This window comes from Notolepis coatsorum, assembly GCF_963971535.1.
Source record: "Notolepis coatsorum genome assembly, chromosome: 3".
NCBI classification, from domain to species: Eukaryota; Metazoa; Chordata; class Actinopteri; order Aulopiformes; family Paralepididae; genus Notolepis; species Notolepis coatsorum.
In genome coordinates this window covers 140,958,605-140,985,434 of record NC_140167.1, presented here as the reverse complement: position 1 = coordinate 140,985,434, position 26,830 = coordinate 140,958,605, and the positions used below count along the sequence as shown (strand labels likewise).

Here is a 26,830-nt window from a genome sequence, read left to right as displayed (position 1 = left end):
AGGCAGACACGGGAATGCCAGGATGGGCCGTGGTCATGCAGGCCGGGATATTGCAGACCATAACAGCGACGATAAAACTGAACACGGACACGATAAGGAACGATATTGGGAAGTTACGGGAGGAATTGAGGAAGGAACAGGAGGACTTCAGAGGTGAAATGAATACAGAAATCAAAAGGGTGGATGAGAAGATGGCGGAACAGGACAGTAACGTAACGGAGGTACAGACTAGAACGGCGCAGATGGAGGAATGGAGCACAGAGATACACGAGGTGTTAACGTGTGCGATTCAAAAACAAGAACAGATGGAGACAAAGATATCGGACATGGAGGGGAGGTCACGGAGAAATAACATCAGAATATGGGGATTGAAAGAAGGAGTCGAAGGGGAATCGGTGATCCAATATGTGGAAGAGCTTATCAAGGAACAACTGAAGGAGACGGGACTGGAAAAGATGGAGATACAGAGGGCCCACAGGGCGTTGGCTCCGAGACCGAAACCGGACAGACCCCCGAGGGCGGTGATAATCAACTTTCTGAGGTTCGAGGTGAAAGAATTGATACTTAGAACCGCGTGGACCAAGAAGATAGAAATCGAGGGGAAAAGGCTGTCGTTTGACCACGATTACTCGACAGCGGTGGCAATAACACGCAGGTCCTACGCGGGACTGAAGAGAATTCTGAAAGAAAACGGAATGAAATTCCAGTCACCCATGACTAAGGATTCACTGGAAGGAAGGGACGGTGACGTACGCGACGGCGCGGGAGGCAGCGGAGGAGATGAGACGACGGGGGATGCAGGTGACGGAGGACGGAGAGGGAAGGAGACAGGAGGACCAGACGCGGAGCCTGCAGCAGAGATTGGAGGGGGCACGCAGATGGACCAGAGTAGGAGATCGAAACCCGGGAGTGGAGGGAGGAGAGAGGAGAAGGCCGAGATGAGACGTGACAGACCGAAAGCGGAGACGGACGAGGAGGCCAGAGACGGAGAAGGAGGGGAGAGGAGGCGGGAGGAAACGAACGGATGAGTACACGCACAAGAGATTGAAAAACTATCCAAATAGAGACAAAATATAGAAACTGAAATAACATATACATAAACACACATTCCCAGGTAGAGGCAGGATATAGGAACGAACATAACGTAAACATGGACACATAACACACAGGCCGATGGAGGGAATAAATGGAAATATAATTAGGTATGATAGACGGAACACAGAACATATTGAAACAAGTACATAGGCACACGCTGAGAGTAACACAGTTGGAAGGGATTAAGGGGATAAATGGACATCACATAGAAAATAGAGAGGAGGAAAATAAAATGAAAAGGGGTACACAGAAGACACCACACACGGGTTTGGGAGGAAAGAGGGACATTGGAACATACGAGCCGCATTGAGGGGGACCTAGGAAATGGGGGTCTCTCAGAATGAAGGACAGAGCGCTTTTGACCAGGAGCACGACAGCAGTAAAAACAGTAAGAATGCTGGACAAATATGACGAGCGGTTGGGGGCAAAGGTTTCAAACCCCCAAGCCGTCAGGAGGAGGCCTCTCACTAGGAGAGCAATTACTCCTCACCCACCAGCAGGGGACAGGGGGGGACACAGGGACCCCCCGAACGCCTTGGGAGCACTTTATGTAAAGTTTATGTTTTTTATTTATGTTAATCATTATATGTATTCGGTGAAGAGAGCGGAGGCTACAACCGGAGGGGGGAATGAATGTGACATGGGGGGGACTGACAGACGAAAGAAGAAGAAAGATGACAATGGTTAAAGGTATAAAAATGATGTCGTTAAACGTTAATGGAATGAATAATGCGATAAAGAGGGGCAAAGTGATGTTGCAATGTAAAAAAAGTGAGATGGAAGTGATTTTTCTGCAGGAGACACATTTGGTAGCACAGGAGCATGAGAAACTGAAGCGATTTGGATATGAAAATGCATACTATAGTTCCTTTAAACGGAACCTGAGGAGAGGAGTAATCACGTTAATCAAAAACAGTCAAATTTGAATTGATCAAGGAAGTAAGAGACAAGGAGGGAAGGTTTGTTCTGGTGAAGGGGAAAATGGAGGGCCAAATGGTTACGTTAGTGAATGTTTATGCACCCCCAGAGAGTGAGAGGGATTTATATGAGACCATTTTTGATATGATAGTGATGGAACTAGAAGGGATATTGATATGCGCGGGAGATTTTAATGTAGTACTGAATCACGACCTAGACACCACGAGTACTAGAAAAGGACGGGCACCAATCAGTAGATATATGAATATTCAGATGACGGAAATGGGAATTACAGATGTTTGGAGGGGGATGCACGCCATGGACAGGGAATACACACATTACTCACACCCGCACGTGACATATGCGAGAATAGACTACTTTTTGATGACGACGGGGGACAGTTACAGGGTATGGGAGAGCAGAATAGGAGTAGCGGACATATCGGATCACAGTGCCATATATCTGACAGTAGATCTAGAAGGGAGACGGAGGAACACGATCTGGAGACTAAATGTAGGAATATTAAATAACAAGGGGGTGGTGAGTCAGATCAAGGAGGAGATATAAGGAAGAAAATGACAACAGGGCGGTAGATCCGAACATTCTATGGGACACACAGAAGGTGGTGATAAGGGGGAAATTGATGAAGACAGCAATGCTGAAGAAGGCCAGAACGGAGACATATCACAATCTGATAGGGAAGCTGAAGAAGCTAGAGGGGAGACACCAGATATCAAAAGAACAGGAAACGCTCGGAGAAATCAAAGAAGTAAAGGCCAGGATAAATAGGGAATTATTGACGGAAATAGAAAAGAAAGCGAGGTTCATGAAACAAACGTACTATGAAGGGGGACCAAAAGCGACCAGACTGTTGGCTAGGAGAATTAGGACGCAACAGAAGTTGAACACGATACACACAATAAGGGATACAAAGACTAATGAAATATTGAGAGACCCAGCTGAAATAGAGAGGACATTTAGAGAATACTATGAGAAACTATACACAGCCAAAAGCAGCGGGAGAAGAGGAAATAGAAGCATATCTGGAGAAGCTAGAGTTACCATCGATAGGGAAAGAACAGAATGAAGAATTAAATAAAAATAATTATGGAACGAGAACTGGAAGAGGCAATTAGTAGAGCTAAAAACAACAAGTCTCCGGGGAGCAATGGATTCCCATCGGAATTCTACAAGACATTTAGAAATGAATTAGCACCCATGTTAGGAGCGGCGTTCAGACACACGATGGAAGAGGGAAAAATGCCCCCCTCGTGGAAGGAAGCCATAATCACCACGATACCGAAGGAAGGGAAGGATAGGGAATTATGTAGTAGTTTCAGGCCTGTGTCCATACTCAACGTGGATTACAAGATGTATACATCGATAATATCAAAGAGATTTGAGACGTTTATGCCAGACATTATAGATGAAGATCAAACTGGATTTATTAAAGGGAGACAGACACAGGACAACGTGAGAAAGACATTACACATAGTAGAGGAGATACAAAAACAAGGGGGTAGCGCGGTACTGATTAGCCTAGATGCAGAAAAAGCATTCGACCGTGTGAGCTGGACATTTTTATATAAAACATTGATGAGGTTCGGACTGAACGGGAGGGCGATGAAGATGATCAAGGCGCTATATCAAGAACCGACAGCGAGGGTTAAGGTGAATGGCAGCTTGACGGATAGAATCAGATTAGAGAGAGCTACCAGACAGGGATGTTGTCTCTCACCGACGCTCTTCGCCATTTTCATAGAACCACTGGCACAACTGATCAGACAGACCGAGGACATTAAGGGAGTAAGGATAAAGGGAACGGAATATAAACTAGGCCTATTTGCGGACGACGTGATAGTATACATGAGGCAACCAGGCAAGAGCTTCCCGGCACTGATGGATCTACTGAAGGAATATGGCCACTACTCAGGATACAAACTAAACGTGACAAAGACACAGACCTTAGCATGGAACTATACCCCAACGACGGAAATTAGATAACAGCACGGGATAAGATGGGACATGGACAAGATTAAATACTTAGGGGTGAACATCACGAGAGGGGTGGAGAAACTGTTTGAGGCGAACTATACACAGATAAATCAGAACATCAAGAGAGACTTAGAGAGATGGACAGTAATGCCCTTGGACTTCAATTCAAGAATAGAGGTAATTAAAATGAACATACTATCAAGGTTACTGTACCTATTCCAGTCACTACCGATACAAATACCACAGAATCAATTCAGGGAGTGGGACAGACTGATATCGAGGTTCATATGGGCGGGGAGAAGACCACGGGTCAGATATAAAACACTACAACTACCAAAGGAAGAGGGAGGGATGGCAGTACCCAGCCTACAAGATTATTACTATGCAGCACAACTGAGAGCAGTGACGTGCTGGTGTAACGACAGATATGAGGCTAGATGGAAAGACATTGAAAAAGAAGGGGAGGGATACAAGGTACAAGCTCTGGTGGGAGATAGGGAACTATTTAAAGAAAAAGAGGGACTATTAGATCCAATCACCAAATGCACCTTGAACATATGGAACAGAGTAGTAAAAACACACAAATTGGAGAAGCAGTCAGGGGTCCTGAGATGGGTAGCACATGACAAGAGATTCAAACCAGGGAGGTTAGACCATGGATTCAGAAGGTGGGAGAGGGGGGGGGGGGGCAACAGCGATATGCAAAATGATAGAGAAGGGGGAAATGCAGACACTACAAAAATTAAAGGAGAAATTTGGACTAGAAAACAGGGACCATTTCAGATATCTACAGGTTAGAGACTACTACAACAAAGAAATAAGGGGGGCCAAAGACGAAGAACAGAATGGAATAATAAAGATGATAGTATGGGCATACGAAGGGGGGCAAGGAAGAGTAATATCAGCAATATACCGGGCTATAATGAACAGCAAGGGACACACGACCGATTACATAAGGGAGAAATGGGAGAGAGAGCTAGAGATAACAGGGAAGGAATGGGGGAACATATGCGAGGTGCAACATTCAACAACAGGATCGAGGATATGGAAAGAGTTTGGATGGAAAAACATAATCAGATTCTTTATAACCCCAGAACTGAAGGGAAAATATGCACCAACACAAAGAGCTTGCTGGAGGATGTGTGGGAAGGAGGGGGCAAATCACACGCACATATTCTGGGGATGTCAGAAGCTGAAGGGGTATTGGGAGGAGATAGGGGAGGCAATGATCAGAATATTAGGATACGGATTACCACAAACAGGACTGGTGCTTTACTTAGGAGACCTGACACACGAGGGAATACAAGGGGGGGACAAATATTTAATAAAGATAATGTTGATAGCGGCCAGAAAAGCAATAACGAGACTGTGGTACAAGGAAGACCCACCGACAATAGCACAATGGGTAGGAATAGTGGGAGATATACAGGATATGGAGAGGATAACACACATGCTGAGGTTACAGGAAGAGAAATTTGGGGAAAGATGGGGAAAGTGGGAGGACTATAAGGGGAACGAAAACGACATCACAGAGGAAGAAACAAATGCAACACAAGAGGGAGAAGGGTAAAGGAGGAAAGAGGTTCAAGGAGGGTCTCTGAACCCATGTCGCACATTTTTGCTTAAGTTAGTATTTTCTATCTCTATCATTTGGGTAGGACAATTGTTTTATGTTTTTTCAATTTATTATTTATGTCTGTGGAACTTTTGCTTAAGTCGGTATTTTTTATTTCTGTTTTTGGATATTAAAATCTTTTCTTTATTGTTTATATATGTTTAACGGTGTTGTACATTATGTCTATGTATTATGTACCTGGAAGACCGACTGAGATGATAATAATATTCAAAGATGATGTTGTTTGTATGCTTGTAATCCAAAAATGCAAATAAAAATTGAGTTTAAAAAAAAAAAAATCTTTTTAACTAACGTTAGCATTAAGCTAGCTAACAACTAGGGATGCACGATAATTATCGGGCCGATAATTATCGGGCCGATATCAGCAATTATGACGTCATCCCGATAAGCCCGATAACGTTATTGATAGCTCCGATAATATATAATAAATTTTTTGGTTAAAAGAAATCCGGTGTGGGTGGATTTGGATGAAGGGCGCTTGTTTTTATTATAGCCTCCTCCCGTTTTGCCAGTACTGTGGTACGACGGATAGCGTGTGGTTTAGGAACAGGGAGTTTTTCACAAATCCAGCGCTCCCTTTCTTGGCTGTTGAATATTGAATTGAATTGAATTGAATACTTTATTTTGACACAAATCGTATGACAAAAAAAAAACATTTTAAAAGACAAGACAATAACAGTGTCAATAACGCAGGTCAAAAATGGATAAAACACAATAAAGCCAAGGCTTGTTTCCATTGTGGTCCATACATGGAACATAAAAAGGCACAGAAACACAAATGGACATGTACACTGACAGGACACATTCTAAAAAAATAATTATAAAAACACCTAATCTGACAACTCATACAGTTAACTAATGTTAAAAGAAAATCCGCAAACCCTTAAAAGCAACTCATGATAAAAGAAATAAAAGCCAAGTTATGATAAAAGAGATAAAAAAAACATTTTAAGACCAATTTGAGTTGCTGCTGAGCCATGTTTTTAGGGCGGATTTAAATCCGAGAGGGGAGTTCAGGAGTTTTAAAAATGTTGGCAGGGCATTCCACATTACCGTAGCAGAGTAAAAAAATGCATCTTTCCCCATGCATGTCCTGACTCTCGGCGGGACCAGGTCCGTGGGGCTTCCTCTTGTGGCGTGTTTGTGGACATCTCCTACTTTATTAAAATAATTGACTAGGTACTTGGGGACCGTTTCTTTTAGTACTTTAAAAACCAGTAGCATTTTAAGCTGGTGTACTCTTTCTTCAACCCTAAGCCATCCCAGCCTGTTAAAGTGGGCTGGCGTTAGGTGAGTCCTAAAGTGAAGGTTGTGCAGGAGTCTCACTAGTTTGTTTTGGGAGGTCTGGAGCTTTGTCTTCATTTGTTTTGATATGTTGCTGTACCATGAAGTGCAAGCATAGTCAAAGTGACATTGGATGAGGGCTCCAGCTAGGGTCCTCAGAGCGTTTATTTAAAATAAAGCCCAGGTAGGTGACCTCCTCTTTATCCTCAATAATGTTTTCACCTACTCTAATTTTAAAACCCTGGGATTTCTTTAGGTTGGCGTTTGACCCAAAGAGTATGGCCTCTGTTTTTCCCAGATGTAGAGACAATTTATTGTCACTGAGCCAGGAGCAGATTTTTTTCATTTCACTGCTCAGGACACTTTCCACTTTAGACTTATCCCTGTCTGAGACCAGGAGTGCCGAGTCGTCAGCAAACAGGAACAGGTTGCAATCGCATGCCGATTTCATGTCATTAATATATATTAAAAACAGTTGAGGTCCCAAAATGCTTCCTTGGGGGACCCCACATGTCACTGGAAGGGACGAGGACAAGGTGCCATTGATGTCTACCACCTGTTCTCTTCCCTCCAGGTAGGACTTGACCCATTTGGCTGACTTGCTATCAAAGCCTATCGCTCTCAATTTTTCTAGTAGGATGGAATGGTTGACCGTGTCAAACGCCTTTTGCAGGTCCAACATTACCATCCCACAGTAGTTCCCCTTGTCCATCTCCCGTTTTATATAATCTGTCAGGTACAGTAAACAGGTGTCAGTGGAGTGTGATTTTCTGAAACCTGATTGGAACTGGTACAATAGTCTATGTTCAGTCAGGTAGTTGTCTATCTGCTCATATACCAGCCTCTCAATTACCTTTGATATGGAACAAAGGATAGAAACGGGGCGGTAGTTACCTGGATCTAGTTTGTTTCCTTTTTTAAATAGAGGGGTTACCCTAGCAAGCTTGAGTTCTTGCGGGATGTGACCCTGGTTGATGGAGAGGTTGGTGATATGGGCTACAATGGGAGCTATGATGGAAGCAGAGTCTCTGAGAAATCTGGTGGGAATATTGTCATGGCCTGTGGCTTTTGTTGGCTGCAGCATACTGAGCTTTTTCATAACCTCTTCAGTAGTTACTTCAGTCAATTTAAAATCATTTTCACATACACCCAGTTCCTTATAAAAGGCCTGGATGTGCTGTATGCCATATCGGCCAGAGTGGATCGGCAGTTTGTTCATCAAAGTGGTAGCAACAGTTGTGAAGAAGGTGTTTAAACAATTTGCCACGCTCAATTTGTCAGAGATGATCGTGTTATCTATTTTCAGGTTGAGATTTGTGGTTTTAGTCTTGAGTCTATTATTGTGACCCAGTGTTTTTAAAGACTTCCACAGTTTGAGGATTATTTTTATTTTCCTCAATTTTTTCGTTAAAATAGTTCAGTTTTGCTTTTTTGATCATATTGGTTACTCCATTTCTTAGTGTTTTACATGTCTCAAAGAGCTGTTAATTTTTAGTTTTTCTGTATTTAGAGAAGCTCTCTTTTCTCACACTGATGGCTTTTAGAATCTCGGCAGTGACCCAGGGCTCTGTTCTGGCTTTGACCCTGGTCACCTTTGAGGGTGCAAGCGTGTCAATAACTGAAAGGAAGGTGGTTTTAAAGCATGACCAAGCTTTTTCTGTCGATGTGCAGTTTAGTACATTTGTCCAATCTACTTTGTCCAGAGCTGTTTTTAAGGCTTCACTTGTGTAGTTTTTCAGAGATCTGAATCTGATTGTGTTGTGACAATTTATTACAGGTCTGTGAATTTTACGAGTGCAGAAAATGATGTGATGGTCACTTAGACTGCATTCTATCACGCCACTTCTAGAGATCTTGGTCTGGTCTGATGTCAGAATTAGATCAATGATGGTTTGTGTGGAAGAGCAGACTCTTGTGACTTGAGTGATCAGCTGATTTAAGTCATGTAGGTTGCAGTAATTTCTGAATGATTTAAAGATTGGTGCATTTTTAAGAGTGTTGGTATTAAAATCTCCAATCAAAATCACCTCAGATTTACAAAGATCCACTGAGCTCTCTTCCAGTAAATCATAAAATGAATTTTGAGTTGGAGGTCTGTAGAGGACACCGATTAAGAGAGGTTTTGTTTTAGGAAAAATTATATCAAGCCACACTGCTTCGATATCATTGTGATTTAACTCGGGCCTCATGTTAAAACAAATGTCCGCTCGGACATAAACACATACACCCCCCCCATTTCTATTTCTGTCTTTACGTATGACAGTGTAATTTTCTATTTCAATCTCAGTCACGTTACATTCGGAGGCAGACAGTCGATCTGCCAATTACGTCCCACCGCTTGCACCCACCTCTTCTTCTTACCACCAATCGGAAGCTCTCATTAGTTTATTTACTTCCGGATTGTCAGCCATTATTCTACTCGGAGCTAGCGTTATCTCCCCGCCAGCCACATTGACAAGTACCAGCGCTTATACATTACTGGCAAATGTCTTGTTGCACTTGTGGCAACGAGCGTTGTCAGCATCAACTTTAGTAAAATAGACCCAGACTTTTGAACGTTTCGTTCTGTCCGCCATGATGAGAGCAGAGCCGTCTGTACTCGGCAGCACCCGTGTGTGTGTGTGTGTGTGTGTGTGTGTGAGTGAGTGTGTGTGTGAGCACAGCACAGCCCGCTCCTCGCGCAGGCAGAGACACCGAGGCAGGAGAGATATAGAAAACGGCCAACAAGATTAGTTTGAGACGTTTAAAAAAAAAAAACTCCATAATTTCTCGAGTACCGATAGCAGTACCGATGACGTCGGAGCTTATAAATAAAAAAAAAAAAAAAAAAAAAAAAGATTTGATCCAAAAAAAAATATATATACAATTTATATACATTTAAAAAAAAATTATAATACAATAAATATCGGTTATCGGTATCGGTTATTGGCTTGAGGAGCATAAAGTTATCGGTATCGATATTGGTGTCGATCAATATCGTGCATCCCTACTAACAACGCTTCCATTTCTCTTTCACTAGTCTCTCTTAAACTACGTCATCCCCCGCTAAGAGTCACGGGAGATGTAGTAAATACAGTCCTTCCATGTAGGCTAGAACACTGAATTATGACTGATAGCTATAAGCTATTCTCCCTCTTGTGTGTGTGTGTGTCTTTATGCAGTTTTTAAGCACCTTGGCTTTGTTCTGAATGCACTTTGTTTAAGTTATCCTACAGAGAAAAGAAAATGTTTTCACACATTTTGTTGTATGCAAAGAGAAAATGTTTAAATTGTACAATCTTTCAGCAGTCAGTCTGGAATTAATGTATGCAAGTGCTGAATAAATGTTTTATGGACCCATAATAGTGATTATTAATATTATTTAAGTTAAGTTTAGCCATAATCATGTATTTTGCCATAATCAGGTAGCTGAACAAAAAAGAAAAATACATTGTATATATATATTTATATTAATCATTTTCTGCCTTTCGGCATTCGGCCAACTGTTTCCTATTTTCGGTATTCGGTTTCGGCCAAGAATTTCCCATTCGGTGCATCCCTAAATGTCATACAATTTTCTCACAGCATTACTATCTAACTAGGCATCAGGATTACAGAGGAAGATGTACTAGTTATAAATGCAAGGGAAAGAACAACTGACGAGAACTGCAGGAAATCCTAACCAAGCTGTGTCCCACACAAAGCCATGTCAGCCAGGTTAACCCTTTCAGTGCCACGGACGACATATCTCGTTTAATCAGCCCCCCATTGAGTGCCCACGACGACAAATATCGTTTTATTTTTTTATTAGCGATCTGAATTCATATTTCATCAACCGAGTCTCCCGTTGGTACACCAGCCCCTACAGGAGCTCAGATTGGAAAAAAGCGCCCCCTATCGTCTATCCCTGTGTAACTGCAGGTCAGTCGCTTAGACTGACCTGGGATCTGTAGATCTCTGGGGGGGGGGGGCCTAAATATTAAAGGCAACCAACTTGTGTCTAACCACGCCCAACTTGCGTCTAGCCACGCCCCCGCGGCGACGCGGCAGCAGCAGAGCGGCAGCTCCGCTCTGCCGCGGAGCTCCGTCGCGGCAGCAGTATATGCCAGTAACCGCCCCTTATTCAGTATCCAGAACTAGCTCAATTGGCAAGACTGCATGGCTGTGGATCCTACGGCTCGTTGCTCGCTAGTTCGATTCCCTTCAATTTTTTTTTTTTTAACGTGCATTCGCATTCTTTCGCCGTTAAGTTTAGGCATAACTTTAAGCATTGTTTCGGAGTTGGTTAAGGTTAGGCATTGTTTCGGAGTTGGTTAAGGTTAGAAGGGTTAAGTTTAGGCGCTGTTAAGGAGCTGGTTAAGGTTAGAGTTTGACTTAGAGAATGGCAATATTTTTTAACGTGCATTCATTTCGCCGGTTAAGTTTAGGCATTGTTTCGGAGTTGGTTAAGGTTAGGCATTGTTTCGGAGTTGCTTAAGGTTAGAAGGGTTAAGTTTAGGCGCTGTTAAGGAGCTGGTTAAGGTTAGAGTTTGACTTAGAGAATGGCAATAGACAGCCTATTTCCGCGCTGCAGCGCGAGGCAATAGACAGCCTATTTCCGCGCTGCCGTGGTCACATGGGCGTATTGGCCAATCAGAGAAACGCTAAACACAAGTTGGTTGCCTAAAATATTCACGCGGGGGGGGGGGGGGGGCAACTCGCTCCTTGTGCTGGCGATGGATCTGATCAAGAGCGATCTGCTCGCGGGACGGAAATCAGCCTGGATTATGTATTTACAGGAATCAACACTGTAATCAATAAGTGTTACGAAGGATCAGATTAAACCGAATATATATATTTATTTATGGATATATATTGAATAGTATTTGTATGTCGTTTGATATCCCTTGTATATTCCTTGTACATATACACGGAATATCCCTTTAGCCTACTATAGCCCATAATAGTTCATTCTCTTATTGGACAAAGGACCAGGCGCCAGGGGACCAGCCCCTGGCGTCAAGTTCAAAGGTACCGACGAGACATGTCCGTACTAGCCCCGGCTCCGCTCAGGGATACGGCTACCGAAATGAGAGTGGCACTATTTGTTCACCGTGCATATAAATATGGCGCAAGTAAATGTAGAAGTCCCTTACCCTTCTTCCCAACTTAGTAACAGAACGTGAAGCCTCACCCACGATACGACGTGCGGTGAAGTATGGCCTGTTTGGCCTTAGAATAGCATTGAGACCTCGTGCGAATTAATAACTGAATTGTCAGAGTTTGGCACTGTACCGTCGAGTGCGACGTATTTCTATTAAGTAATAATAGTCTATCGTGTATGGTGCATCGTGCGGTTAGAGTTCTAAAGTGACCAGCATCTCCAACGCTTCCTCGTGTTATCTAGAGTCTTATCCAGGTTGGGCCGACCACATGGCGCTTTTATCCGAGGAGATCTAGGCGAGGACCGAGGGACATGTACACTGGATTACCTACCCGACGACTGCTGAGCCCTATGCGGCTGGAATATATATTTGCTTTGGTACTGTGATTTGTGGAGCGGATAATCGCCGACGCCTGTGAGTGTTGGATTTACCCCCGAGAGGAGTCAAGTTGAGTCGGCGCTCAGAGAGACTGAGGTCGCCTAGCTTCTTCTTCATTGTGGAGCTACAGCCTACAAGAGAACCAAGGTGTATTCATCTGCGGATCAAGAGTCTATTACGCTGTCTTCTGTACTTGAAGTCTCCATAGATATCGTTGACCAGACGGTCTACTACCGACGGCTCTCCTACCCCCCCTACCGGCTTACAACCGGGAGGACCCCTTCCAGAATATCCCGCTATATCATTAAGTGTACCATAGATGTAATTCCCTAAGAGCCAGGTTGTATACTTGCTTCCTGCGTAACCAGAGATTGGACATTCAGTGTTGATTTGCCTATGCATAATTCCTTTGCCTTATAAGCGCAATTAAAGTAAAGTATATTATGTAATAATACCTTTGATGTAATAAATATTCTAAACAAGTATTTGTGTGGAAACCGTATCATTGTGGAGGAGTTCTCATCTGATATACTTGTGTACGGTATGGCCAGTAATGTACATAAGACGGTAGTGGTTTAATGATACCAATACTTGATTAATACAGTCAGGGAATTGTACCCCTCAGTTACAATAAGCGTGATCGATATTTGGAATGGCAATCAGGAATTGGAATAATCTTTTTGGATAACATCCGATATCAGGTAAGGAATCTATTTTACCAGTCTTCGGATAATCAGACCTGTTTTCACAGAGATATAAGCTTTTGCCCTATGTGTGATGTGGCTGTGATCGCTGATGAGGAAATAAGAGAATCGGTTTTTCAGCTTGCGTCTATAGCGTGCATACGTACACATATACTATCGATAATCTAGCGTTTATTTGAAAACGATTCATAAATAGGCCTAAAAATGACAACGTTTTTGTGTATTCTAGAATATTCCAGTAAATGTCTTTTATCATGGAATCTTTATATTTTCCTTGAAAACGAGGGCTTTTCAAAATGCTATAAAACGAAAATGAATCGATAAAAAAACAATCCGTTTCGACAATGTTGACTGGAAAACGTCATTGATAAGCGACGGGCAGATTACACACAGCTATAATTTAAAACATATATTAGGCGTTTTTAACGCTAACATTGAAGTGGATGGTGGCATTCAACGGGGTAAATCAATGTTAATCAAAGGCACTGAAAGTGTTAAGAATGACTAGGGCATAAGGGCGGCTAGGTGGTGTAGTGGGCAAGGCACTCGCCACCAGTGTGGAGACGCTAGGATTCGCGTGTTCGAATCCAGCTCTCCACATTGTTTTCAGTTTAGCTGGTCGTCCGCAGTAATACACATTGGCCGTATTACGGGGAGGGAAAACTGAAGGGTGGGGATCGAACGTTGTGAACAAGCGACTCCTACAAGTCGGTTGGTGCGCCTGCGCAGTAGAATCAGGAAGTGTCGGGGGCAGCGTGAGCCTCCCACGCGTTACTCCTCGACACTGAGAGATCGAGCTGCGCAGGTGAAAAGATGCGACTGCTGTTACCTCAAGTACCGGAGGGGACTTGTGCTATGTATGACTTAGTCCACATTGCAGCCGGCTTGTGGGAGGCAAGAAACAGCGTTCGTGACAGGGGAGGGTTGAATTGGATGATACGAAATTGGGATGGGAGAAAATATAGAAAAATGGGAGAAAAAGTGGATAAAAAAAAAAGAATGACTAGGGCATATTTAGAATCCTGTTTTCACTGACTAACTGGATTTAATGGCAAGCAGTGAGTATCTGGATTAAGCTATACAGGGAGGGGAGGGACTAGATCAGCAGAGAGTTAAGGATGAGGACTCAGGATAAGAGGAACCAGGCAATGCCCAGTAGGTTCTAGTAGTTTAGTTGTAGAAGGCTCACCCTGAAGAAGAGGTCCAGGGAGTCCTGGATGGAGCGCAGCGGGAGGGTTTTCTTTCTGCGTGTCAGGTCAATAGACAAGTCGTTGAACTGCTCCCGTTTGGTCACCACTTCCCCACAGCTGAAATGCACATTCATTTTCACTACAGTTTACATTCAACACTCACACTGAATAACCATAAAACTAAAGTTTTTTGGACAAGCCATGTATTTGCAGTTGTAAAGTCACACTCAGGCGGCGGTTACACCTTTCGTATCATCTTCGTATTGTTTTCATATGCGTATCGCCGCAACGTCGTGCGCCTCGAGTCACACTTTCGTTTTTTTTTCGTTTTTGTCACCCGAGCACACTGATGTAGTACACTGCCAAAGCAGTAGGTGGCAAACATGAAGGCAATTTCAACCAATCAGAACGAATGTGCCAATACACTTCCTGGAAGCTCCAGCAAAGAAAATGTCAATAAGGCAGGCGCCTATGCCGCGCCACCATCTTGCCTATTTACTCAATGCAGCAATTCTTTTTCAGCAAAGCCTAATAAAAGTGCAATAAACAAAACGGATACATTCACTGTGTGTTCTGCCTGTCATTTGTTGATGAAACAAAACTAACATCAACACAAGTGACCACCAAGAGCGGATAGTTTAGTCTAAAAAACGATCGGTAGCATTGTTAGCTGCATGCTAACGTCAATGGAGTATGCCATTATAACAATATAGCATTGTGGCTAGAAGCTAACGTTAGCTCACGCTACTTAGCCAGCACCAAAACTGATGATATCGCGAGCTATCAGTAGTTAGATAACATTAGAGACAACGCTGTGTGTATTAAACAAAGGTGAATAGATGACTGGGCCATTTTGTTTAATGCTTGTTAAGTTGAAAGAGAAGCTCTGAGCTAACAGGGTCTGAATCCTGATAGCTCACGTTAGCCAGCTGCTCATGCAATCGGTAATGCTAGCAGAATGAATGGATGTAAACTTTATTTAACATATTGCATATGGGTACAATACAATACGGCTCAATACAAACAATTGTTAAGGGAATGCAGACTGTTGTAGCTTGGACTGGGGTCCTTATAACAATAACTTGACAACACATGGTAGCTGAAGCTATTTGGGACACGGAGCTGCCTATGTCCCAAACACACACACTGTTGTCACTGGAAGGGCACGCAGATGGTATCTACTGCGCATGGGCGTTTTCGCAACGACGGCTCCGTGCTGACTACACGCTGTTGTCGATTCGTTTTTTTTGCGTATCTCCAAACGCAAACACAATTTTGCGTTTCAGCCGTATCCACAAAAAAACGCCAAAAAACGCATTTCTGTGTAATAGGGACATCAAACGTCGTCAAAAACGTATAAAAAAACGCCAGGAATACACTAGTCTAACCATGGCCTAAATCACTGTGAATGTGATATATCACAATAAAGTATCAATATTGTGCTGTCGGAACAATATTGCGTTTGTAGGCAACGTATTTATCTACCTTGTTTAACAACCAGGAAATGCCCAGAGAAAGTTATGTATTGTAGTTCAAATCTTGTAATCCATGCAAAAAAACTATAATTTTCTCTTAACACATTGTCCGCCATACATTGTACCCATCCTTGGGCCCAGTCTGCCAATGCTGTAACCAGTGCATGTGAGCGGATCGGAGCGTGAGCGGCGCGGGCGGTTTTGACGTGAGCGAGGAGTGGGTTTTAAAATGTGTCTGCGCGACGTCCGGAGCGAGAGTTCTCCTCCGCTCCAATCCACTCCAGGCCGCTCACAGTGGTTTAACACTGATGTAATATACATGTAGTACAATGCCAAAGCAACAGATGGCGATGTACAAACATGAAGGCCATTTTCAACCAATGAGAATGGTGAACCTGTGATATCCTGTTCAGGCTTTGTCACTCACTCCTGTTAGAAAAAGTATCGACGCCATTGTTGTTGTCGTTAGCTTACATGCTAACGTTAATGGCAGCGACCATAGCATTGTGGCTCGGCTAGCTATCATCGCTTAATAGAGCTAGTGAATGGATAAACAACGTTATTTAACATTGCAGAATTGGTACAATTACAATGCGGCTCAATACAAACAATTGTTAAGGGGCCCAGGGGGTGTAGACTGTTGTAGTTTGAGCTAATTTACACCATGCTCAAAAAAAAAGAAAAAAAATCTGCCGAGCGATCTGGCGCGGGGAGCGGTCGATTCAAGGCGAGTGGTGAGCGAGCGGAGAGCGACTTGGGGGCGGGGTCAACATGAGCGATTAGCGGAGCGGACCAAGCTTTAAAGAGCGAAGAGCGGATTTCTCGGCCGCGCCGATCCGCTCACGTGGCCTGGCTGTAACCCTATGGAGATGTTTACCTTTTTTGCAGGGCTATAACTTTTTAAATATTATAGCTATATCGACATTACTATGGCCCATTCAACATCGGGTATCTACCGTTCCGGATGTGGGAACGTTATATTTTTTCATTTATACATTGTCGTGTTAATACCGTCGTGAATATAAGTATGTTTTTAAGGTTTTCTGCACGCAAGTTTTTTTTTATCCACTTTTTCTCCCATTTTTCTATATTTTCTCCCATCCCAATTTCGTATCATCCAATTCAACCCTCCCCTGTCACGAACGCTGTTTCTTGCCTCCCACAAGCCGGCTGCAATGTGGACTAAGTCATACATAGCACAAGTCCCCTCCGGTACTTGAGGTAACAGCAGTCGCATCTTTTCACCTGCGCAGCTCGATCTCTCAGTGGCGAGGAGTAACGCGTGGGAGGCTCACGCTGCCCCCGACACTTCCTGATTCTACTGCGCAGGCGCACCAACCGACCTGTAGGAGTCGCTGTCCACAACGCCCGATCCCCACCCATCAGTTTCCCACCCCCTAATACGGCCAATGTGTATTAGTATGAACGACCAGCTAAACTGAAAGCAATGTGGAGCGCTGGGCTCGAACAGGCAAGCCCAGCGTCTCCGTTATTTGTGGCGAGCGCCTTGCCCACTACGCCACGTAGCCGCCCTATTTTCTGCACGCAAGTTATAGGCCCTGACGCATATGATAGATTATCGATTGGCGTTTCTTTCCTATACAGGCTATATTAAAAAATATCTCTGGCGGAGGAATTTCCTCGATGCACCGAGCGCCACTTCCGGTTTGGCGTGGAGTGTAACTCGCTCGAAATCCACCAGGCGGCGGTATTGAGGCGTTGCAATATCAGAACAGGGTCCAGCTGCGTCCCGGAGGGAGGCTGGATGAATTATGAATGCCATGGTGAAAAAATTCAATAACTATCCCAAAAACGAGTTTACTCGTTGTTGGCGCACAACGCATGGCGGGCAATAACGAGTATACTCGTTTTTGGCGCACAATGTGTTAAGCAAATCTCTTAGTTAATCAACAAGATTGTGCCAGATTTATACATGAAGTGCAGCATTTCCTATATCCAGTAAATTACCGGAACAATCTGTTGAAGTCTGACATATTTAAATGTCTCTGTAATAATGTCTGGTGATCAGGCTGATTTGTCAATATGGATATATAAAAAAAGAAAATTATAATAAAAAATAAACTTAACAGTAATCCAATTTTCTATAGTGAAAGTGATACTGTAAAATGTTACTGCAGTTAGGGATGGGTACCGTTCACATTTTAACCGATACGGTACGGTACCGGTAGCTGTGAATCGATACCGGTACCCAACGGTACCTTTTTTCTGTACTTTAGTCTCTAAAAATGTTATCTACCTACCTCAGTTGTGAAAAAAAATATCCAAACTTAAAAAAAACCACACTTTAGACCGTTTACGCCTTGCCATTGCCCCGACTGCTTTGTTGTTGAATCAAGCCAAATCCTAGGTAAGCGTATATTGTGCGTGTGAACGTTGACATGAAAATAAAAAAGTTTAAAAGATATATATGTAAAAAAATTATAATAATAATAATAATAAATTGCAGTACAGACAACGATATCTCACGTGAATCGATACTCCGTAGTACCGATGTGTTTCGGTAAGTACCTTTAAAAGTACCGAATTCTGTACCCATCCCTAACTGCAGTGTAACAGTGCATGTGCAAGTACCCAAACAGAAACCTGCAGGAACCTGGCTAGATGGAGAAATAACCATGAGGACCACTGCAAATAATAAAGAATAAAATAAATAAATGTTTTAAATCGCCATCATCAACCAATGGTTGCATCCATATTGTGCAATCCTATCCAGAACCGTTCTGGTGGACTGGAAGCAGCCCTCTTCATATACAGTCTCTCTGGCTCAGATAACCATAGCCGAAGAACAGATGGGTCTTACCTTTTGCAGATGATGGTGTGCTGCACCTCAAACTCCATGTTGACCACCACGGGGCAGGTGTAGATGCGGGAAGTGTCTGGCTCCTCGCCTGGCTCCACCTTAGCTGCTGTAGCTGCTGCCCCCTGCTGGGGCTCTTCCCAACCCGCAGACGAGGATGCCATTGCCACTTCGTTCTTCCAGCTTTTATTCATTTTCTCCACATCCTCTTTGAGCTGGTCCAAACATTGGCTCAGGAACTCATGGGCATCCTGGGGGACATTAGGTTTAAGCTTCTCGTCCCTTTTCTTAAGCATTTAAAACTGTTATATGTATATGCAATGTATGTTATACATTGTGTTTTTTTGTTGTTGTTGCCAACTGCAGCTCAAATCTGACTTGGCTGTGCATTTCTAGACTGTTGTTGCATTCTGAATGTGGAGGTCTTACATTCTGCATGTATCCAGAGAAGCGTTCTGCTGTGGAGGAGATGGCGCTCTTCACCTTCCTGAGTAAATCTTTCTTAATCTCTGGACAGCCCACATCCTTCTTGGACATGAGGTGGGCAAAACGCCTGTATGCAGGAGTACAGAGGTAAGGTTAAGTCATTCTGCCACACAACAACATTTAGATTCCTTGTTTAAAGGTAGATTCTGTAACGCTGTCAAACAGCAACCTCTGGGCAAAAGAGACCTGCATGGTCTGATCAGGGATTATTCTGATCATATACCCTTATCTGCCACTGTTGAAAGTCTATGGAGATGTTCCCTTCTTTGCAGGGCTATAACTTTTAAATTGTATTGCTAAATTGACATTACTATGGCCCATTCAACGTCAAGTATCTATCGTTTAGGATGCAGCAACGTTCTACTTTTTCATTCACATAATTTCATACTAAAATATGGTCTAAAGTATAAATATGTTTTTATCGTTTTCTGCAGCATTCTGCAGAACGTGATTTATAGCCATAAATGCATTATATTGATGATCAAATACAGTTTGATAGCGATCGGCGCCAGATAAAAAATTTCAAATGTACGTGCTTCTAGAAGTTACTACTCATCATCTGATGTTGACCGGATGGGGGGGGGGGATCGTTTATAATTCCGTGGCCAACGTTAGATGATTCATGTAGTGTGGGTGATATGATCATCAGAGCAGTTTGTATTGAACACTAATAATAAACGCTGAAACTTACCCCAGTCTCCTCGGGCGATCAGCTTGGAGTAGAAAGTTTCCTATTATGGGATGTTGATCTAGATTAACCATTTCCAGGTTGTAGAATACTATATACGTCCAAATAACGTTGTTTATTGGGCGAGCGATTGATTATCCAGTGTGTCGAGATGGAGCCCCGGGAGCTATAGCGAGTGGCCGGACCGAATTTGGATGAGCACCACTTTCTGTTTCCGGTTTGCCGTTTGGGCGATCCGCCAATCGGCCACCAGATGGCGCTCTTGAACCGTTGGAGAGTTGAGAGGAGATCAACAGGAGATCTCAAGTCTCCGTGGGTGAAATATGATTGCCATCACAGATTTTTGAAATATTGATCTCAATGACATGTTACGGCGTCATTGGCAGATTACGCATGGCGGAGAATGACGTGTTAACTCGTCCTTGGCGATTAAAGGGTTAAAAACATTTGTTTAGGTGTGATGTGTGGGTTGGAGTTGAGCAACGTATTATAATGTGACTTTCTACAGATCTCTCTTGGTAGAGCCAGAGTTGTGACCAGCAATAGCAACCCACCCCCTAACCCATAGGTGTCAAACTCACGGCCCGCGGGCCAAATGCGGCCCGCCACGTCATTTGATGTGGCCCCCCAAGAGCTCTAGTTTTTATAAAAAAATAAAAATAAAAAAATTACATTAATCTTGGGTTAAAAAATAGCGGTGTTAAAATAATTGTGGGTTAATGCGTTAATAAAGCTTTGACAGCCTTAGTTATTACACATTCTTACACATACATGTGTGTTGAACATCTGAGGTATTGATGAAGTAACAAAGGAAAAAAGCCAAAAGCACTTACTCCTCCATTCTTTGACAATTTTACAGCCCAAAATACAAAAAAGATCCAGGCGGAATAGGTAACAAAAGGGTTGAAGAAATATTGTCTGAACTGTCAGATGCAAGCTGGCTGTGTGACATAAACGAGCATCTCGCTCAATTGAATAAGAAGCTGTAGGGACGCAAACAAGTCCCACCCAAAACTTGACCAATATAGTTGTGAACTGAGACAACCCTTATTTTGTTATTTTTGAGTACAGTTACAGTTGTGTGTTCATGCAGACACATAATAGCAATTTCATTACGAATTGAAAATGGGGGACCCTGATGTAAACAAGTCAAAAGTCTTTCTCTGGTCTGCATCCCCTTAACAATTGTGTGTATTGAGCTGTACTGTACTGTACCCATTCTGCAATCTGTTAATTAAAGTTAATTAAACTATCTTCCATTATGTATGGCCTCTGCAAGGTTGTGTGCAGCCATTTGTTTTTGTAACATCTGCTACATCTGTCCCACGTGTTCTTTGCAGCTCACAGGTGTTAGTTCTGCCCCTCTTGACTGTGACAAAAAGGTTTTGAACAAACTTAATGTCATAGCTTGTATTTGATGATATTCTTCTTTGTTATTTACTTGAATGGTTTGATCATTGATTGATGGAGTAATATGGGGTTCTGATAAACTAAAATTATTTGTTAAAATAACATAAGCTAACATATATTTTTACATCTATGCAAAGCATATGCAATATGTATAACTTGAATAAGTAATAAATACAGAAACAACATGTTTAACAATATGTAAATGAGTAGCTACATTTATTTTACATTACATTAACATTTATACAGTCTTTGGCCCTTTGAGGGCAACCATAATGCTGATGTGGCCCTCTGTGAAAATGAGTTTGACAACCCTGCCCTAACCCCTCATGTCCAACCTACACATCAGAACAAAACCAAAAATTTAAAGAAAGTGCAATACTAAGTAGGGATGGGTACCGAATTCGGTACTTTTGAGGTACCGAACCGAAACACGTCGGTACTACCGAGTATCGAATCAAGTGAGAAACCGAATAAAAAAAAAATATATATATATATATATTATTGGCAATACTTAGTGCTGTGTACATAATCTCTCCAGGGCAAAGACTGGATACTTCCATACTTCAAAAGAATGTTCCCACATTTCATATTTTCCAGTCCTGCATAGGAACCCTGAGGGTAAAGTCAACTGCCACACAACAATTGTCTTGTTTTAACTGGTTGAGCTGAGCTGCAGTAAGTCACCTGAGCAATGCGTTGCACGGCACCTTCTTCCACGGGATGCTCTGTCTCAGCATGTCGTTGGAGAAGGAGGGGAGACTGAACAGAGACTGCAGAATGGCGTTCATGTAACATGTGTTGCCCAGGTTGGAGAATCTAAGGCAGATAAGATTTAAAATTACCCCACAGGCACCATTCTGCCTCACAACAGGAAATTATGCATAGGTAGAATAGATAATGTATCTGCACAAAAAGAGAACACTTCCCACAGCAGCATGTTGTGAGTCGGTAGGCAACAGTAAAGAGCATTGACAAACTTGCATGCCAACTTTGAGTGAGTGCCCTACTACTTGCAAGTACAACTTAGATGCAATTTGGTACCAATAGACTCATCTCAAGCGCTGTCCTCTTTTCGTGATCCTCCAATCACAACCGTTGCTTCCCTCAGACTAACACAGTTTGGCAACAGTTGCGATTGGAGGATCAAGAAAAGAGGACGGCGCTTGAGATTACTGAAGATTTGTACATGCTCCATTTTAGTGGCCACCCTGTGGCATATTCTTACCCTTGCAGCGGCGGCTGGGTCTGGGCCAGGGTGGACGGTCTTTGCTTGTTCCAGCCACCATAGTCTACAGAGGGACGCACCTTCTTGAAGGGGGTGGAGTGGTTCGGTAGTATGAGACTTCTCTTGGCTGGTGGGGTCTGGGTTGTGCTGGATGGCCTAAGGGTGGGGAAACAAAGAGTTTAAGTAAGGGCTGGAAACACATCACATAAATTTCATTATCATTTTATTTATTAAATGGTTAATTACACAAGGTAGTTTATCTATATGCCATGCAGTGATGGATGCAGAATTTGAGGCCGACAGTAGACCGTGCACTATTACCCGACAAGACATGCTGTAATGAGTGTCCATTTATTGTCATTGCACAAGCAGTACAATGAAATGAAGAATAATGACAAGACCCACTTTTCCTTTACCAGCCTGAGGTGAACAATCATGACGAGTGGAGCAGACATGGTGTAAAAGTGGGATCAAGTCAAATTCTGTGAATTTTAGCCTGCTGCTCCTTTCACATAAAATTGGCACATATCATTACAGCTCACTCAGCTTATTCTGTGTCCAATTGAAGAAGAGAACAAAACAAAAAAAGCTGTCGCTGAAATATCTCAACACCGATTTAAATACACTACTAAACATCAAGAGATCAGAAATGTCTCACCTGTCAAGGAAGTGGCTCTGGCCGTAGTCTTTAGTCACAGATCGGCTGCCATAGAATGACGTGGTCTGGAGGGAAGCTGGAACCAGCGGACCTAATGGAAAAGAAAGAATAGTCAGTAAAAGATAGTCATGGCTTGCCAGCCACCAGCCCATATTAAGATAAGATATTCCTTTATTGATCCCCTTGGGGAAATTCGGTATCATAGCAGCATGGGGGAGGGGAGGTACAGGTAGTAGAAGACATACAGGTACAGGTCACAGAATTATAGTACAGTGGAGAAGTAAAAATTAAAATAGAATAAAAAGGCAGTATAATATAATTAACTCTAGACATGTGCATATGGGCAACAAGGTGCGAGATGAGGGTGTGTATGCCCACTGTTATATTTGCCCTACAATAAATAGTTACAATATATAATCTAAATCTAATATACAAGTAAAAAAATAAAAATTAAAAATAAATGCTAGAATGCTAAATAGTGAAAGACAGTACATGGTTAGTATTTTCTTTGATTCTAAAACAAAGTATTTGGCTCGTAAGAAAGTGGTCTGGTAGAAATCTAAAAACACGAGGCACTGGCCAGGTTGAGGAAAGCGGTGAGCAGACTGACCTGAGCTCCGGTTCTCTTCCGCTTGCTTCAGCTTCTCTTTGCAATTCAGCAGGAACTTTCTGGATGGGTCCGAGTTGGCTTTGTTGTTGCTACAGATAATCATTACATTGAGGTTATTTTCTTATAACAGCACATTTAAGAGATACATGGTTATGCTGTACTATCGCAATCAAAAATAAAGCTTAACTGTCAATATCGGTTAGCTCTTAGTAACCTCCAATACAAAATATTAGCATGTGATAAGGTTTAAATAAGAGGCAGGCAAACAGTATTTAGTGAAATGATATGCTGTATTCAATAATTAAGTGCAAACCAGATACATAAAACACAAGTGCAAAATGGCAATAAGTAAAAAAACAAAACAAACAGTCTAGATTGTGTGTGCTCAGTGTGTGTGTGTGTGTGTGTGTGTGTGTGTGTGTGTGTGTGTGTGTGTGTGTGTGTGTGTGTGTGGCAGGCTGGAGTAGGCTGAAGTGGTGGCTGAGGAGAGCTTGGAGATTGTAGGGGGAAGCTGGGAGAAGAGGGACAATGGAGACCTTCAAAGCAATGTGGTCAAGTCCGGGATGTTTGGGGTTTGAAGACAGGAGACCTTTCAGTGAAGTAGTTGATAATTAACAGAATTTGTAACCTTCCAGAATCAGCCTGGTGTCTTCTCTTCATGGTGTCTTCTCTTCATGGTGTCTCATATTCAATGGTGATGCAGGGATCTTTGATCGGTCATATCATGTGTCACTGGATACATGAGAACTCTGTTACCGATTCCTCCAAATCGACTTGTTAATGTTGCTTTCTTTGTTTCCTTAACTCAAGTTTGGTCCGTCTTTTTCTTGCTCTCACTCCACTTTGCTCCACTTGCTCTGCTTCACCTCTTGCAATCAACTCAACCGAGTCCTATATGGCAATTAGGGTGTTTTCTCATTAGGAACGGTTGCTCCCTTCCGTCCTCGAGAGCGATAGCCCCCCCCTCTCTTGACTGAGGATGACCAGTTCCGCGGGAATTTGAAAATGAGTTGAATTTTTTACCCGAATAAAGTCAGGTTAACTCGCTGACGCTTGAGCCCCAAACCCGAGAAAAGTCGGGTTTTCAGCGTTATTTATTTTATTCGATATGTCCATTCATTATCCATCCAGGGAGCCTGGCGTTATCATAGGGAATGAGTCTGAGATCACAAAAGCCTGGTAGGATGCAGCCAGTATTCCACATCCTTTGAAACTCTGTGTCTCGGGCTGTGCATCGATTATATTGGTCCGGGCGGACTTTTCTATGTCAGGCGGTTGTCCCGATCGGCTTGAGGAGCGTCAAATGCTCCAGATGGATGATGTATGGCGGATTATGTTGGCGACACGATCAACACCAATACTGGGACTCGCAATCAGATAATTGGAATATTCTTTTTCGGGCAGATCCTATATGATATAAATCTTGCGTTGATCAAAGCATGCCTTCATTGTGATCCGAGCGTATGTGTGTAACGCTAGTCCATAACGTAATCCGTTGGTGACTATCAAAGAATCAAAAAAGCGTGTGTAGGTGTGACAGATCGTATCAGACTCCTCTGCGTTGTGTATTAAATGCTGATGCCCGGAGGGAGAGTTGAACCCGGGTCTCCCGCCCCGCGGGCGACAACATAGACCGCTGCACTAAGTGGTGAATTCACTCCGTACCTATGCGTCTATTAACCCTGTTATGGGGAAGTGAGTTTAACTCGCAGCCTGCTTACTGCCAGTCACTTCAACACATGCGTTTATCGTGACTGTGGATATACTCACGGACCTCCGTTACATAGGGACAGAACGTCAATGCATTTAGTATAATACACGTTGGGGGCTATTACCAGCCTCCCATGAATTACCCTAAAACCATACTTATATTCACCACGGTATAAAACGGGAATGTATGGATGAAAAAATTATTTCTTTTTCACATATTGAACGATAGATACTCTGTCAAATGGGCAATAGTATTGTATCCATAGCTATAATATATAATATAGTTATAGCCCTGCAAACACCGCCACGTATTCCTATACTTTAGAACGCTGGCCTTTTAACCAACACAGTACACAGCGCCCTCTGGCGCTGATTGAGTTGAGTCACCTTTTATTTGACAAAAAGTGATGTTTGGTGAAAGTTAGATTTGCACTTTATTAATCCCAATAGGGAAATTCATTCTTGTTTGATGATCAAGAGGCACCTTTTATTTGTTTTAAGTGAAGTTTGGTGAAAAAGCAAGTTATTGCACTATTAATCCCAATAGGGACATTCATCTTTGTTTGATCAAGAGTAACCTTTATACCGTACTTTTCGGACTATAAGCCGCGGCTTTCCCCCGCATTTTTCTACCCTGCGGCTTTTATAACGGTGCGGCTAATCTATGGATTTTTACAGCTAACTGGGCTCGCTCCCTCAGCTCTGTGACAGTCAGATCAGACTCGTAAATCTGCTGCAGCAGTGCACGCCTTGCCCCTCCTCCTCCCCCTCAGAGTCGAGCCCTCCTCCTCCCCCTCACAGTCGAGTGCATGAGCAGCTCCTCTTTCAACATAACTGAAGCATTAAACAAAATGACCCAGTAGACTATTCACTTTAGTTTAATACATGAGGCATTGTCTAATGTTATCTAGCTGGCTAGCTACTGATAGCTCCTGATATCAACATCTGATATCAGTTTGGCATTAGATTTCGCAGTAGTTGGCTAGTGTTGGCTAAGTAGCTATTGTTCCGTGAGCTAACGTTAGTAGCTACCTAGTGTTGGCTCTATCGTTCCGTGAGCTAACGTTAGTAGCTACCTAGTGTTGGCTCTATCGTTCCGTGAGCTAACGTTAGTAGCTACCTAGTGTTGGCTCTATCGTTCCGTGAGCTAACATTAGTAGCTACCTAGTGTTGGCTCTATCGTTCCGTGAGCTAACGTTAGTAGCTACCTAGTGTTGGCTATATCGTTCCGTGAGCTAACGTTAGTAGCTACCTAGTGTTGGCTCTATCGTTCCGTGAGCTAACGTTAGTAACTACCTAGTGTTGGCTCTATCGTTCCGTGAGCTAATGTTAGTAGCTACCTAGTGTTGGCTCTATCGTTCCGTGAGCTAACGTAATAGCTACCTAGTGTTGGCTCTATCGTTCCGTGAGCTAACATTAGTAGCTAC

The 26,830-nt window shown here is 42.9% G+C and overlaps 1 protein-coding gene across 2 annotated transcripts in view; it reads right to left on the bottom strand.

Moving 5' to 3' along the window:
• The window catches only part of usp37 (ubiquitin specific peptidase 37), a 148,458-nt gene that overhangs the window by 29,165 nt on the left and 92,463 nt on the right, over window positions 1-26,830 (bottom strand). For both annotated transcript variants that reach the window (XM_084311065.1, XM_084311066.1), the window contains 7 exons: window positions 23,694-23,782; window positions 23,084-23,174; window positions 22,426-22,581; window positions 21,885-22,016; window positions 19,046-19,169; window positions 18,620-18,867; window positions 14,323-14,440 (listed from right to left, as the gene is read on the bottom strand). In XM_084311065.1, coding sequence (XP_084167191.1) covers window positions 14,323-14,440; window positions 18,620-18,867; window positions 19,046-19,169; window positions 21,885-22,016; window positions 22,426-22,581; window positions 23,084-23,174; window positions 23,694-23,782 — 958 coding nt within the window. The remainder of the gene's footprint in view (window positions 1-14,322; window positions 14,441-18,619; window positions 18,868-19,045; window positions 19,170-21,884; window positions 22,017-22,425; window positions 22,582-23,083; window positions 23,175-23,693; window positions 23,783-26,830) is intronic.